General features: G+C 39.3%; 1 protein-coding gene across 9 annotated transcripts in view; it reads left to right on the plus strand.

Annotated features, from left to right (window-relative positions):
- The window catches only part of LOC130084376 (ankyrin repeat and SAM domain-containing protein 1A), a 117,920-nt gene that overhangs the window by 73,922 nt on the left and 29,882 nt on the right, over positions 1 to 14,116 (plus strand). For 6 of the 9 annotated variants that reach the window (XM_056249777.1, XM_056249774.1, XM_056249772.1 and 3 more), the window contains 3 exons: positions 7,623 to 7,673; positions 10,368 to 10,437; positions 13,767 to 13,879. In XM_056249777.1, the coding sequence (XP_056105752.1) occupies positions 7,623 to 7,673; positions 10,368 to 10,437; positions 13,767 to 13,879 (234 nt within the window). Of the gene's footprint in view, positions 1 to 598; positions 737 to 7,622; positions 7,674 to 10,367; positions 10,438 to 13,200; positions 13,880 to 14,116 lie in introns of those variants that run through there. The other 3 variants (XM_056249780.1, XM_056249775.1, XM_056249781.1) reach the window with 3 other exon arrangements.

Consider the following 14,116-nt stretch of genomic DNA (forward strand, 5'->3'; position numbering starts at 1 on the left):
TAATCTAAACAGTTTTTGATGGGTAAAAACAGATCTCTCTCCACTCTACAAATGCGTCATCTTATTTCACTCTGGAATATGTCAAATATCAGATGCAACATGAATGCAAATGTTTAATGTTGACGTTAAATCAACTTAAGCATCTTCTCTGCCTTCTGTCTGTACAGCAGGATTTATATCCATATGTTGTCTCTGTTTGAACAGTCTCTCCTGCCGTCTCAAATGTCCGAACAGCGGTCTGTCATCATTCCTGTTGTGTGTTCTCAGTCCGTCTCTCTCTTCCTCCTCCCCCAGCGGTCACGGCTGGCTGGCCCGGGACACTTCGCTGCCCTGAGTGACAGCGTGTGGGTGCAGGAACGCACAACACCCATCACTTTCCCTCTCTCTCGGTGTGTGTGTGTGTGTTCTTCCTCTTCACGGCCGCGCACACAATCTCACACAAAGTCTAATTTTGATACAAAGGAGATTTTGACTTGCATGAGGGTGTGTGTGTGTGTGTGTGTGTGGCAGGGGGTTGGGAGGGAAAGGCAGCTCATGCTAATACAGGCCGTCTCAGGATTAGACTGAACGGGACGGTGTGGGAAGCTCTCTGCAAGTTTAGGAAGGAGGTCTGGCCTGAATGTGGAGATGCAGTCAGCCCGAGGGAGTTAAACGAGGGAGTCGCGTCTCCTCCGTCTATGCATTGGTTCGCCCGGCGTCCCGTCCAGGCCGAATGGCTGCCACCCGACCAGCGTTTGTGAGTGCGGTTAGTTTTCTACCTATCGGCTGCTCTGCTCGCATGATGACGTTGTTTAAAACCGTTGGCAGGTACGCGGGGTTTAATGCTGACTTCCACTACTTTCTCTATGGTGCAAGTCTCGGTAAGATCCAAGAATATATTTGCCGCTATAGAGATGGATGTAGTATTTGCTTGAAAACGCAGAAAGAATGATGTCATTGACGTCTTGACCGATCTTTTCTCTTTCAATTTTGGTCAATTGCGTATTTACTGTTACTTTAAAGTTGATGCCAATTTTTAAACCCTTAAAATCTTTTTTCACTTTAACCCCCCCCCCCCCCCCCCAATATTTTACGTTTTAATGATTCTCAAACCCAATAGACTTCGGTAATAAAATGAACTGTTTGTAGTTTTAGATGAATGTCACAGATTTCAGTGATTAGCATACGAAACAAACGTTTGTAAATTAAAGGTTTCCTTTTTATTCTGACCAAACACAATGTTTCATATTTCTCTAAACTTTTAAAAGTTTCAACTTTTTAGAATATGAAACGGACTTTCGTAAGATTTACCGTTTGTTCATGAAGATGTAACATTTTCTGGGTTTTTTTGGTAAAACGAAAACAAGGGTTTTATCAGTGTTGGCTATGATTTGAATTCATATTCCTAAACCAATTTTGTTTGCATTAATGATTGGCATACAAAATGGATATTTTTAAATGAAGTGTTTTCTATCTGCTTAATATATTTCTCTAAACTTTTAAAAGTTTCAGCTGCTTAGATTACCCAATGAACTTCGTCAAGATGACCATTAGTTGCGCCAGAACATGTTCGCCTATGCTTCCCGCGATTATAATTAGCGTAAACTGCCCTTTAAGCGATTAGCATACGAAACAGACTTCCGTAAACAAGACTTTCTGTGTGTTGTGCCAGAACATGTTTTTTGCCAGACGTAACATTGTTTACGGAGGCTCTTCTGGACAGATCTGATCCGCACGCTGTGATGATCAGCAAACAAAACTGATTTTTTTGTAAAGATTTTCCGTCACTTGCGCATGAACAGTTTGTCACCTGTGTTTGCTGTGATAATTTGCATGCTTTAAGTTTAGCATACAAAATAGATTTACGTAAATTAGATTTTCGTTTGTTGTGCCTAAACTTTCCTCCGCCATTTGTTTACTATGATTTTAATGTCCTTAAATTTTCTAAAACTTAAGAGATGCATTTTTTGACGATTTGCGTGTGAAAATATCTTTCGCAGTTTCCAGTTGTTCCAGTTGTTAACTTTTCGAGTTTCCAGTTGTTGTGACGCAACACTTTTTCACAAGTGTTTGATTTGATTTCAGTTCATATTCCTAAAGGTGCTACAAATTGTAAGACCAATTTTGCAGGCTTTAAGGATTATCATAATATAGATGGTCTTAAATAAGACCTGTACACTTTTTTTTTTTTTTTTTTTTTGGCAATTGTTTGATATATTTCTATAAACCTTTAAAAATGTCAATGGTTTTGAATACGAAATGTGACTTTCAGAACATGTTCTCAATTTCTTGCTGTGATTTCAATTCCCCTAAACTGAGCATTATGGCATGTCTCAGCAATTAGCATATGAAACAGACTTCCGTCAACAAGATTTCTTGTTTGTTGTTCCAGAACACTTTTTTTTTTGTTTTACCAGTGTTTGTGATGTAACATTGTTTACAGAGAGAGGCTCTTCTGGGTCGACTTGCTCTGGGTCGACTGGCACCTGTCTTGGCAGGAGTCTCTCTGAGTTTGGACTTGATGAATGGATGGCAGCTTGGCTCTTTTGTGACTGGTTCTTGCCCTTTTGTTCGCCCATGCCAGCCTTGCCAGATGCCTGGGGTCTTTGTGTGTTGGTCTTCAGAATAGATCACTGCTGTGCCATACTACAAACACACACACACAAGCCTCCCCGTATGAACCTCACGGCTCAGCTATACTTCAGCTGTCGACCTGTGACTCCACCGCGGCCTTTGACTCGACTATTGTTTGAGCGGTTTACCATTAAGAGGCCCTCACACTGAATCTCTCTCTCTCTCTCTCTCTGGCCCTGAGAATCAATAACATTGTTTTGTTGTGTGTGTTGGGTGTGTATGTGTTTTGAACCCCTGGGGATCACAGGCTGGACAGGTTTGAGTTTATCTTCTCTACTGAGGTGCATTAATCTTGCCTTCTGGCCAACTGATGGGAATCTGAATTGTGTTTTCATTACAATTTTCATATTGAATGAGAGTGGCCTGCGGCTCAAGTGTGTGTGTGTGTGTGAACACTGCTTGCTCAGAGGCTGAGCAAAATCTGTTATGTTTTCAATTATGCATTTCCTGTTCCGCCCTTTGGGTTTGAAGCGGGTCATTGAATGGAGTCAGTGTTGTTTTATAGGATAACCACACGAGCCACATTCTTCTTGCATGTCAATGAGCCGAGATCTAATGCGTCACTCTGAAGATCCAGCGAAACATTTCATTAATGCTGAGCGCTTCACTAAACTAATACCCCTCCACCAGTGTGTGTCACTTCGGGTCCCTTGAACAGCGCTGTGGACAACGGCAGGCAGCTTCACCTACGAACTCTCATTACACTACATAAAGTCACTTTTCTGAGACCGAATCCTAATTAATGTTTCAAGCTGACGCAATATCATATGGTTCATTAAATCTGAGTTTGGGCATTTTGTTGCTCGCTTCGGTTCTGTTTCCGTCTCTTGTTCTCAGCCTAATATTTTCAACAAAAACTGTCAGGAAATAACTGTCCACTAGAGGTGTGCGATATTGGCAAAAAAAAGCCAGATATCTCTAATTTCTTGGATTTTATCGCTAATGATAATTAGACGATATTTTGCTGAGTGTGTTTAGTGTGTTGGTACCTTGTCAGGTTTACGACTGCAATAGACAGCTGACTCCTAAAGCTTTTGATATTCTTCATATTCTGTGCGGTGGTCAGTTCACAGCGGTGACAGAAATGATCTTTTTGCAGTGAGTTTAAATTGATTTGTACCTTTTTAAAATTTGACCTTTTATAAATGTATGCATTTTCTTTTGTCAAAATTCTTACATTTAATCAATAAATTAAATTAGAATAAGACGGCAATGTAGGGCTGTTGCAATCAAATGAAATCGCTATCAACAGAGTTCATCTTTGCAATGCAGAGGAAACACAGAAGCTGATCTGAAGTGGCATTTACACACACTGTTTAATGCAGCTCAGACGGACATGAATGCATTTAACCTGCAGATACACATTTATACATAATGTGTTGATGATTTAAACATAAAACATTGAATATTGACATTAGAAAAAAAAAAGTAGGTGGCAACAAGTCCCTGTTAATGAGTGGGTCATTGAGTTTCAACTGACTCATTTAAACGGCTGATTCATTCAGGAACGAAGCATTTCACTGTGCAAATGAGTGAGTCATTGAATCATTCATTCAACAGTTTCGTTCAACAAGTTGATTCGTTTTTGTCCCTTATCTTGAATATTGGGTTCATTCTAAATGCATTTTAATAGACTAATTCATGCAGTGAAAGTGTGCACTCTAAATGCTCACACACACTAGTCTAACCTACTAGACTTCATCACACACTGCATGCCTGCACTCTCTGGGTGTGTTTTTGTAAAGTGAGGGATATACTCGATAATGTCAGATCTTTAAAACAAGCTTTTTCTTTTGAACTCTTAATAGATTTTTTATGAAATCAATTTGAGCAGATCTCATGGTCTAGTGGTTGACACATGTGCATATGTTGAGCCATGTTGCTCATATGGGCAAAATGGTTTGAATCTGGCTTGTATTATTATTCTGTATATTCCCCCATCTTTATTCCATAGTTTCATTTCTTCTATCCCTATCAATAGATTGCTGCAGGTATGACGTCAGAACCTGTAAGACTAATTAAGTTATGTTTACCACAGGCTTTATTCGACTCATTCATTGAAAACCCCCATTATAAATCCCCATATAAGTCTCGAAGAAACTTCCGGGTTCTGACGTCATACCTGCACTACTCTATAGATGTGGAAGAAAGGCAAACCATAAAACTACAATAATAACATTTGCTGAAATTGGTTATATTTAGCCTATATCTTTTATATTGTAGTACCATTGTATAGCTGGTTTGGTCATCACGATATGGCTGTAGAGTTTAAACAGCCGTCATTCACAGCTCTGCACTTTCCCACCTGTTATTTGCATGTTTATTAAATATTCTACCTAATTTGTAAATGTTCTGTGCTACCACTAAGGTACTGTTCTCCAGCCTGATTGAGCATGTGTTTATCATAATCCCATTGCACAGAATTTAGCAGATTTAAACTTTTTGCTCACTCTCATTGTCCCACAGAAGTATTCTTTTACAATGCACTGCTATTGTTATATTCTTTAAAGCTGATATTGTGTTATATTTAGGTGTGTGTGTGTGTGTGTGTGTGTGTGTGTGTGTGTGTGTGTGTGTGGTGAGCTGTTTTGCTAACACATGCAGTATACTGTATGACGCAAGCTCTCTTGCCGATGCAGAAAACATTTAATTATTTAGCATTTATTCTCTCTTTTATTTCCTTTGCATGCAATATTTCTCAGTTTGGTTCATTAATTGAGCCGTGCATAATGTGTGTGTGATTATCGCACGCCTTTGCGTATTTGCATGAGACCCTTCATTAATAAATTCTTACAGTGCAGACTTACAATCCAACAGTTTACTACTACTACTACACACAGTACACATATTAGATACGATTTTAAGGGTAAATATGTTTAAGGCAGGTTTCACAGACAGGGCTTAGATTAGGCCAGGATTAGGACTTAGTTCAGTTAGGACATATAAGTGGCTTTCATAAAAGTGCCTTAAAAACATTACTGGTGTGGATCTTGAGACAAAACCATGGCTCTGACATATTTTAAGATATTCTTTCAGTTAAAACAGCTCAAACATTTTATAAACATTTTAACAGCTCATAGCATTTTAGTCTGAGACTAGACTTGAGGCTTGTCTGGGAAACCAGGAGTCAATGAAACATTGCAAAAACATAATGGTCCTAAAATAGCTCATTTTCATCATGCAAAATCAATTTCTTGACAGGCTTAGGGAGATTCACCCAGTTACGTAAGTGTTCTTGTCACGTTTGCTCTGGTTAACTATACTTGTGCATTTGTCTGCAGTGAAATACGTCACAAGTTGACATTGACATCAGGTCGTTATTCATTGTAATTTCTTTTCCAATTGTGTGATAAGGTCAGCAGACACACTGATCATAGTGAAGAATACTGATGTAGATAAATATGAGAGACTTTGCATTTTAAATCAAGAGGTAAAGCATTTGTGGTAAAGAGAAGTGTGTGTTTGTTGCTGAGAACCGGTCCCCAGTCAGCGCTGTAGTGTGTGTTCACACTAGCACTGTTGGTGCGCACCTGGGGTCGAGGTCAGAGGTCAGGACGCCTGGATGATGTGAGCCCACGAACCGTACCCGAGTCCACTTAAAATCCCCCTTATGTGACTCTACTGGGGGTGAAATTATTTTTAAAAAATTATCATATTTAAAAAAAAAATGACAATTATCTCACCTTAAATGGTTGATGACTTAGTGTATATATATATTTTTTTAAACATTTTTTATACAATTGATACAATTATATGTTGAATCGTATTGTTTTGAAAGATACTTACAGATATTTGGAAGTGTACAACTGGGGCGCGAGATGCTATTGGATCATATGCATCGCTCAAAGGCCTACACCCGCTGAAAGGAAGCTTGATTTCATTTATTTATTTTAACTAAAAATGAAACTGTAGAAATGAAGTGCAGTCAGGTTCAATTTTGTTGTAGGCCAACAATTATCACTCTTTTTAGGAATCAAGCACTCATTCTGATTATGGTTTTGACTTCTAAATACGGCTAGATTCATACCTACACGTTGTTTGGTTCACTGTGTTAATATATTAAGCACTTAAGATGTATATTTTGGGATGAATGTCTGTCAAATGAAAGGTATCGATCGTGAAACTGTAGAAACCGCTGTTATCAATTAAGTTTTGTTCATATACAGAATATAGTTTCAGTATAATTTAATTTTACAGTGTCCTTGTTACATATTTCATGCAGTTAATTTAGTAACAACTATAAATTATGCATAATTACATGTAACTAATCCTATAATTAGTACATGTAGTTAATTAATATTACTCAATACTTACTGTAAAATATAATATGATTATACTGTAACAAGGACACTTTAAAATAGTGTAACCAAATGTTCTCTATAGAGAGAGAGAGAGAGAAAAATAATGCACAATACCCACAATCCCATGCCATTTATACTAACATTATATCAGCAATCATTGACAAACTCGTATGCATTGACCACTAGCTATAACAGTGTGGAAATTTGTGTAGTGTGAAAAAAAAAAAAAGTGAATAGCTGTACAATCTGCCATTCATGCGCTGTGAGCGCTCTAACAGATGCGCTGTCTATTGAAAATGAGCAAACCGCTGTGGGACGGAGGGATGTCAGACATAACTGATGACTCGTCTTCCTTCTGATGGATTCTGGATGAGACTGGAATGAGAAAACTTCAAACAGCTTATCTTTAAATCAAAAATACTCCCCTGTTGTTGAAGGAGCCAAACTGGCGTTATCTCCGGGATCTTTCCTCGTTCCCAGACTGTTCTATTTTTTTTTTTTTGACAGCCATTCAAGTGTTTGTGCGTCTTCAAAAGGGTTTATTCCTGGAAACATGGTCACTGAGGTGCCAAACCCACCTGGAGGTCACTTTTATATTTAAATCCCATTACCAGTATTAAAGGGTTCCTCAATTGTGCCATTGTCAAGACTCAAAGATTGTTCTCCCAAAATATAGCATTTGAACAAAAGTTGGTTTTCTCCCTGCAGAGACAGAGGCATTCCCTCTCTATTCCATGGAGACGTCGGCCGTCCCAAAGAGTAAGACCCTCCACACGTCCCTCTGTCTTCCTGTGCACCTCTGCTCTTTACCGCTGCTCGGAGCCAGCCTTTCTTGTGGATCTTACTGGTAGCAAAGTTAAATGGAGGTGTTCTTATTTTGTAAATGAATGATTCTTTACTCATCCTCATGATGTTCCAGTGTTGTTAAAGTTAAAGGGATAGTGCATCATTTGCTCACCCTCATGTTGGTCCAAACCTGTGTGACTTACTTTCTTCTGTGGAACATTAAAGAGCATATTTTGGTAACCAAACAGTTCATTTTCTTTTCTTTTTTTTCAAACACAAATTCCCATTGACTTCTATTATATTGTTTTAAACATGTGGTGTAAGTCAATGATCACTGAAACTGTGTGGTTACCAACATTTTAAAAAAAAAATGCTCTAGAAGAAAGAAAGTCATACAGGTTTGGAACGGCGTGAGGGTTAGTAAACTACAGTGGTGTGAATAAGTTATTACCCCCATGCTAAAGTTGCCTAAAAAGAGGAATAAAAAATCATCTTTTGGAAATTGATCTTAATGCCTTAATTAGAAAAATGAGGAAAAATCCAACCTTTAAGGACACCAATTTTCTTTGTGTATGAATAATGTATCATAAATAAATAAATGTTCTTCCTTAAAATACAGGGTGCATAAGTCAGGCCCCCCCTATGTTAAATTCCCATAGAGTCAGGCAGATTTTTATTTTTAAAGGCCAGTTATTTCATGGATCCAGGATAATATGCATCCTGATAAAGTTCCCTTGGCCTTTGGAATTAAAATATCCCACATCATCACATTCCCTTCACCATACCTAGAGATTGGCATGGTGTTATTTCAGTTAGCCTAATAGCTGGTTTGATTTGCATTGAAAGATGATCTTATGGAAAGTACCCCATGCCAATTATTCACACCACTGTATGACAGAATTTACATTGTTGGGATATTCATTATCACTTTAACTAAAATTATTACAAATTATTTAAATTATGCTGAAATAAAATGCAAAAATTAGATTGAAAAATAAATGTATTATACAATGTTGACTTGGCAACTAACTGAAATAAGTTAAAATATTAAAATAACTAAAATGTTAATAAAAATAAAGCAATTAGAAATAATAAAAATATAAATACTAAAATAGCACTGATGTTCCATACCGATATGACTTTTTCTTCTATGTAACACAAAATGAGATATTTTTCAGAATGTTCATGCTGTTCTTTTACATATAATTAACGCAGATGTACGACAAAAAGAACGATTAAAAAAAAGTTGCTGATGTGATTCGTTGGAGGTATTCCAAGCCTTCTTAGGTAATATAGGCCTAATAGTTTTACATGAGAAAGAGACCAAAGTTTGAAGTAAAAATTTCAATTGCACTTATGCTTTCATGTATGGAAGAGAGCAGCATTCAAATTCTTCAAACTATCTTCATTTTTTGTTCCACACGTGAAAGTCAGTCATATAGGTTTGGAACAACTTGAGGATGAGTAAAGCAGGACAGAACTTTAATGTATTTTTTTATCTATTCCTTTAAATGTGTAACTGTCACTAGACGTTTGGAAACCTTGTCTTCTCGCAGACCTCTCTGGGCCAGCTTTTCTTGGCAGTGGTGGCAGGACTCAAGCTCTCTCTCTCCCTTTTTCAGTCTACTGCTCTCTTGGTGACCTCACTACTTTTGATAAGCTATTGCTCAGCAGCTTTGCTGTCACTGTTTTATTTTACTAACTCAATTTTTTCTTTTTTTTTTACAATTCTGCCAGTGTTTAATATCAGTCGCACAGACAATTAAAAGAATTTGTGCGTCATTTGTAAATGCCTCGTCACCACATAACTCCACTGCTGTACTGAAGTTATGAGCTGCTTCCACACATCAGTAGATTCATAAGCTGCTAAGGACAGAGATCTTAATCTCTGACTCGGATACGGCCTGTTTTTGAATTGAATTCTTTTCACGATTGAATGATGTATCATATTGAAATGAGGATCAGACTATGCTGATGTGTAATCAGTGTTTTTCAGTTACGGCAGCATTCTGTCAATCACTGAAGGGTGTGGACGTCATGATCAATGAATGCCGATTCCAATGAGATCCAAGAGAAGAGCTGCTTTCTTAGACTTTGCTGACTTCTAGAAACGTCCTACTTGACTAAACATTGATATAATCAAATACAAGACAGAACTACTTTTACCCTTATGACTTTTCAGACGGTTTCTTCCAGTCAGACACTTAAGTTTGACTAGTGATTGATGATGGTGAATATATGAAATGACGTGTTGTCCCCTTGATCTCCTGCATGTTTTTGAGTTTACCTGAATGTCTTGGTGTTTACTTTCTTGAGTATTTGGACCATGGATTGTCTTTCATGTGTAACCGGGGGTGAGTGACATACCCTCAGTTCACTTGTGACTCTATTGGTCAGGGCTGGTGTAACCAGATATTTCTCTGTCCAACATTAAGTCACTTCTTATTTGCCTTGTGCATGATCTTTATAACCTTGGGATGATAGATGGTGTGTTTCTCAGTCGGAATTGTCGCTGTTTGCCGCTTCATCTGCTCTGCTGGGAAATCATTAATGCAAAGTTTTAACATAAATTTCAGCTGCTTTTTTCCAAATTGCGCTATGGTTAGTGTCTTCATGTGGTTGTCTCATTGTGTTTTTTTCTCTTTTTTTTTTTTTTTTCTCTTACAGATTGAGAAGATCATGACTTTGATTGGTGCCGGCATTGACTTCTCCAAAGACCAGGATTGCTCCGCCACAGGTATGTGATGGCATTACCCTTTCAACTGTGTCTAAACATTATTCAGATGAAAGACGCAAAGAGTTTCTGACACAATGCACAATGCATTGTATTTAATTGTTTTTGCAATCATTGCTCATTGTAGTCAAAGTTAGCTGGTGGTTTGGTCTCCTGATGTTAACTGAGCATCAAGTGTCTTTTGGGGATTGTATGTTTGAATGAGGATCTGCCTTCGGATCACCTCCCCTATGAAATAAGACCTGACTGAGCAGACCAGCAATGAAACACAATAACCTCTTGATGGGCAAGAGAAGGACGAAGGCCAAGTCTAAAAGAGTTACATTAGTGAATAAAGGATATGGGGTTGGCTGGCCCTTTAAATGGAGAATGAGAAATCCCAGTGTGCCGTTGAAGGACGAGGGGACACTTGAGAGTTAAATCAATGGACGCTGAGATGCTTGACGATTCAGCCTTGGTGTGATGCATGACCTTGTTCTGTATGGAGGCAGTTTATTGACCTTCCTCTGGAATTAACCAAACTACAGCAATCGAGACCAGAGAGACCGTCACGCTTGCTGTATCACTCGGTCCTGTAAGCACTGTTTGGCAACTCCTGCAAAAGCGGACGGGGGAGATTCTGTTCTTAAGTTTAAGCCTTGAATAAATCACCATTCTCACATCGGTTTATCTTAAAGCCTGTAGACACTGTTTCAAGTGGTTTGTGTCTCTGCAAGGCGCCACTGTCCTTTTGTCACATGGCACTGGCACTGACCTCATTTCCTGTTTCCTGCGGGCTTCCTACTTGGACATGATTCCTGGTTTTTAATTTTATTAGTGGTGCTTACTAAAGCCAGCATTTATTACTTTTGCGCTTCCTTGACAATATGAATTTTAACAAACCCATAACCAAAGTAAGACTTTAAAGTGTTGCTTGTCCTGCACGGTTTGATACCTCAAATCATGCATCTTATTGAGTTGTGCTACTACCTTTTTGAGAAATCAGACTTCAGATTTTTGGATAAGCAATAAAATGGACAAATAAATCTAGGGACCAGAATATCATAGTGAGTGGGCTCTTTTGACTTTTGACTAGGCTAGAAAGCCTAGATACCTCCCAGAACAATCTTGGTTCACTTGTACCATTTTAGATGGTAACAACAATGTTTTTTTGTTAACTAAAGTGAACTTCTTTGACTTTGACTTGGCCCATCTTTCCTAATATCAAGCCTAATAAAGGCACCTGCCACATCAAGAATACCTTATTTCATTAATAAACTCCTGCAACATAATTTTTTACATATTTTTTCATTTTGTTTCTGTCTATGTGGATAAAGGTGCTAAAATATTAACCTGCATGAGTGTCAGGGGCATTAGAAGAAGAACTGCCCTGCAGCTTGGCAATCATCTCAGATCTACACCCTCCAGCCTAGAAGCTCTGCATATGCCTGTGTGTTTGTGCTTTGATTTCTGCGTAAGCACTGTGTATCATTTCTTTCTTTGCCTTTTGAATCAATGCCTCTAATATTGTTACCATAGTCGACTACAAACTGTCAAAAGAGGAATGGTCTTGGTCAGGTCAATGGATGGGACAAAGGTTTGATGAGTCCTTCCTTAGACAATGGACAGCAGGCCCGCAGTTTCTTCGAGGGGAAGAGAGAGCGAGGCAGGGAGAGGGAGGAGGCTGGGAGAGGGAGGGGAGAGCAGGAGTGAGAGAGAGGAAGGAGACGACGGAGCAGGAGTGTTGCAGAGCAGAATTGACAGTGTCCGGTTGAACAAGGAGACCGCACCTTCTGTGCGAAGGGATTACTGCTGCATTTCTTACAGCATCCAGACTCGTCTGCACCGCTCACCCTGCAAAGTGTGTCAAGTTTGAGCGTCGTTCTGTGGAGCAGGGTTGACAAACATCCCACTGACCTTGCATTTCTAACTGAGGCTGCCGCGATGTCTCAAGGAACTAGAGGGATATCTAGACGTCTGCAGCATACTCGGAGGATTGACTGATGATGTGGGAAGCGCACCCACTTTCTCTGTTTGGACTTCTATGATTCTGGGAAGACTTTGTTGTGTTGGAAAAGCGAGTCTTGTATTTTTGCGGTTGGGAGTCTCTGATTAAGTTGAATAACTAGTTCTCATTGGATCATTGGTTTTCTGTTCACTTTTGCTTTTAATTCCTCTTTGATTAGACCGACTTCTTCAAGTCTAGGTTTATTAGCGAGGCATGTGTTTGGTGATCTCTTTTCCGTCAGCTTCTTCTGCAACTAAATTGAATCATAGGCAGGCATATTTGTTGTAGAATAAAGATGATATCAAGAGTTTTATCAGAGAAAAGAGTTGTGATAGCTTTTTTTTCTCTTTGCCTACCAAACACCAGTGCTTGATCTCATGTACCTTTGATCATGAGAACCACAGAGTGACTTTGTACAATGCAAGTCATCCAGTCCTGCCTGACTTTTAAGTACCACTATCATAGAGATTGGATTAGAAGTTAATTTGCATGAGGATGAAGAGTGCAGTATGCACAAGTTAAGAGTTTCCAGGCTCATAGCAAATTTTAGTCACTCTTAGGAGATCAGGAGATTGTGACGTTTTAAGAGTTATTAGTAAGAGTCACTCTGCGTGGGATTGGTAGACATTGTTTGGGCATAATTAGAGTTGCACGTCTGCTTGTGTTAGTTAAAGGTGGGAAGTTTATTTGTGCACCTACCTCCACGTGGACACCCCAGGAGGGAAATTACAACTTACAGTTGTGAGATGTTTTTCTTGATCCCCTGCTGTGCTCTTCCTCATTAAACAGCTCAGCAAATTAGGGTGTGCAAAGATGGATCTGCAAGCTCGCATTTTCAGGAACTAGCTTTGCCTGGATTCTTATGAAATTGGATTTATTACAATGTTGTTTCAAGGGATGCACATCGTCTTCTCTCACTGTTTGGATTGTGAAATCAAACCTTTGATTCATAGGGTGATATTGGACTCAAATGGAAACTTCGATAATTGCTGGTCTTGGCCCCCAGTTGTTTCCTGTGTGCGTATTTCATAGCAACTTGTTACAACTTCTTAAATATAAATTGGAAGGTAATGTGGAGTCTAAATCTGTGATCAACCTCAGCGTTGGGCCCATCTTCATCCCAAATTCGGAAACACGAACTTCATTCTTTGCAAGCGTGGTTCGCCCCTGCTGTGGGAGCGACCACACCTCTCGGCCGGGATCCTGTCGCCTCTGCCTTCTTGGTGTTTGTGCTCTCGGCACTGCTGGCCGAGGATGATGTGGCAGTGCCACGTCTCTTCCTCCGAGTGCCGATGCTACCGTCTCAACGGTTTCTCGCTCCTCAAGCGCCTTCCTCTGTCCGCAGGTGGATCCGGGAGGCTACTTGAGCAGCCGGTCGGTGATTGGTTGGAGCATATAGGCCTTCCACAGTATGAGAGCAAGCTTCTGCTCAACGGCTTCGATGACCTGCGGTTTATGGTGAGTAACACATGCCTCGTTTGTATTTTTTAAAAGCATCTCACTTTTGTTGCTACTGTGCCTTTAAGACTTGTGCATGTGAATGTACTCTGTTATGATTGTCTAAACTGTTTACATGTGAACACAACTTTAAATTTTACTTTGCCATTTGGATTTGCCATTGGTGTCTTTCTATGCCTTGTCTTTTTTACTGATCAGATTGCCATTAAGAAAATCTTCACATCTTTACAAAAATGC

Source organism: Rhinichthys klamathensis, unplaced genomic scaffold, assembly GCF_029890125.1.
Source record: "Rhinichthys klamathensis goyatoka isolate OS25496 unplaced genomic scaffold, OSU_Roscu_1.1 h1tg000062l_1, whole genome shotgun sequence".
In the NCBI taxonomy this organism is placed as follows: Eukaryota; Metazoa; Chordata; class Actinopteri; order Cypriniformes; family Leuciscidae; genus Rhinichthys; species Rhinichthys klamathensis.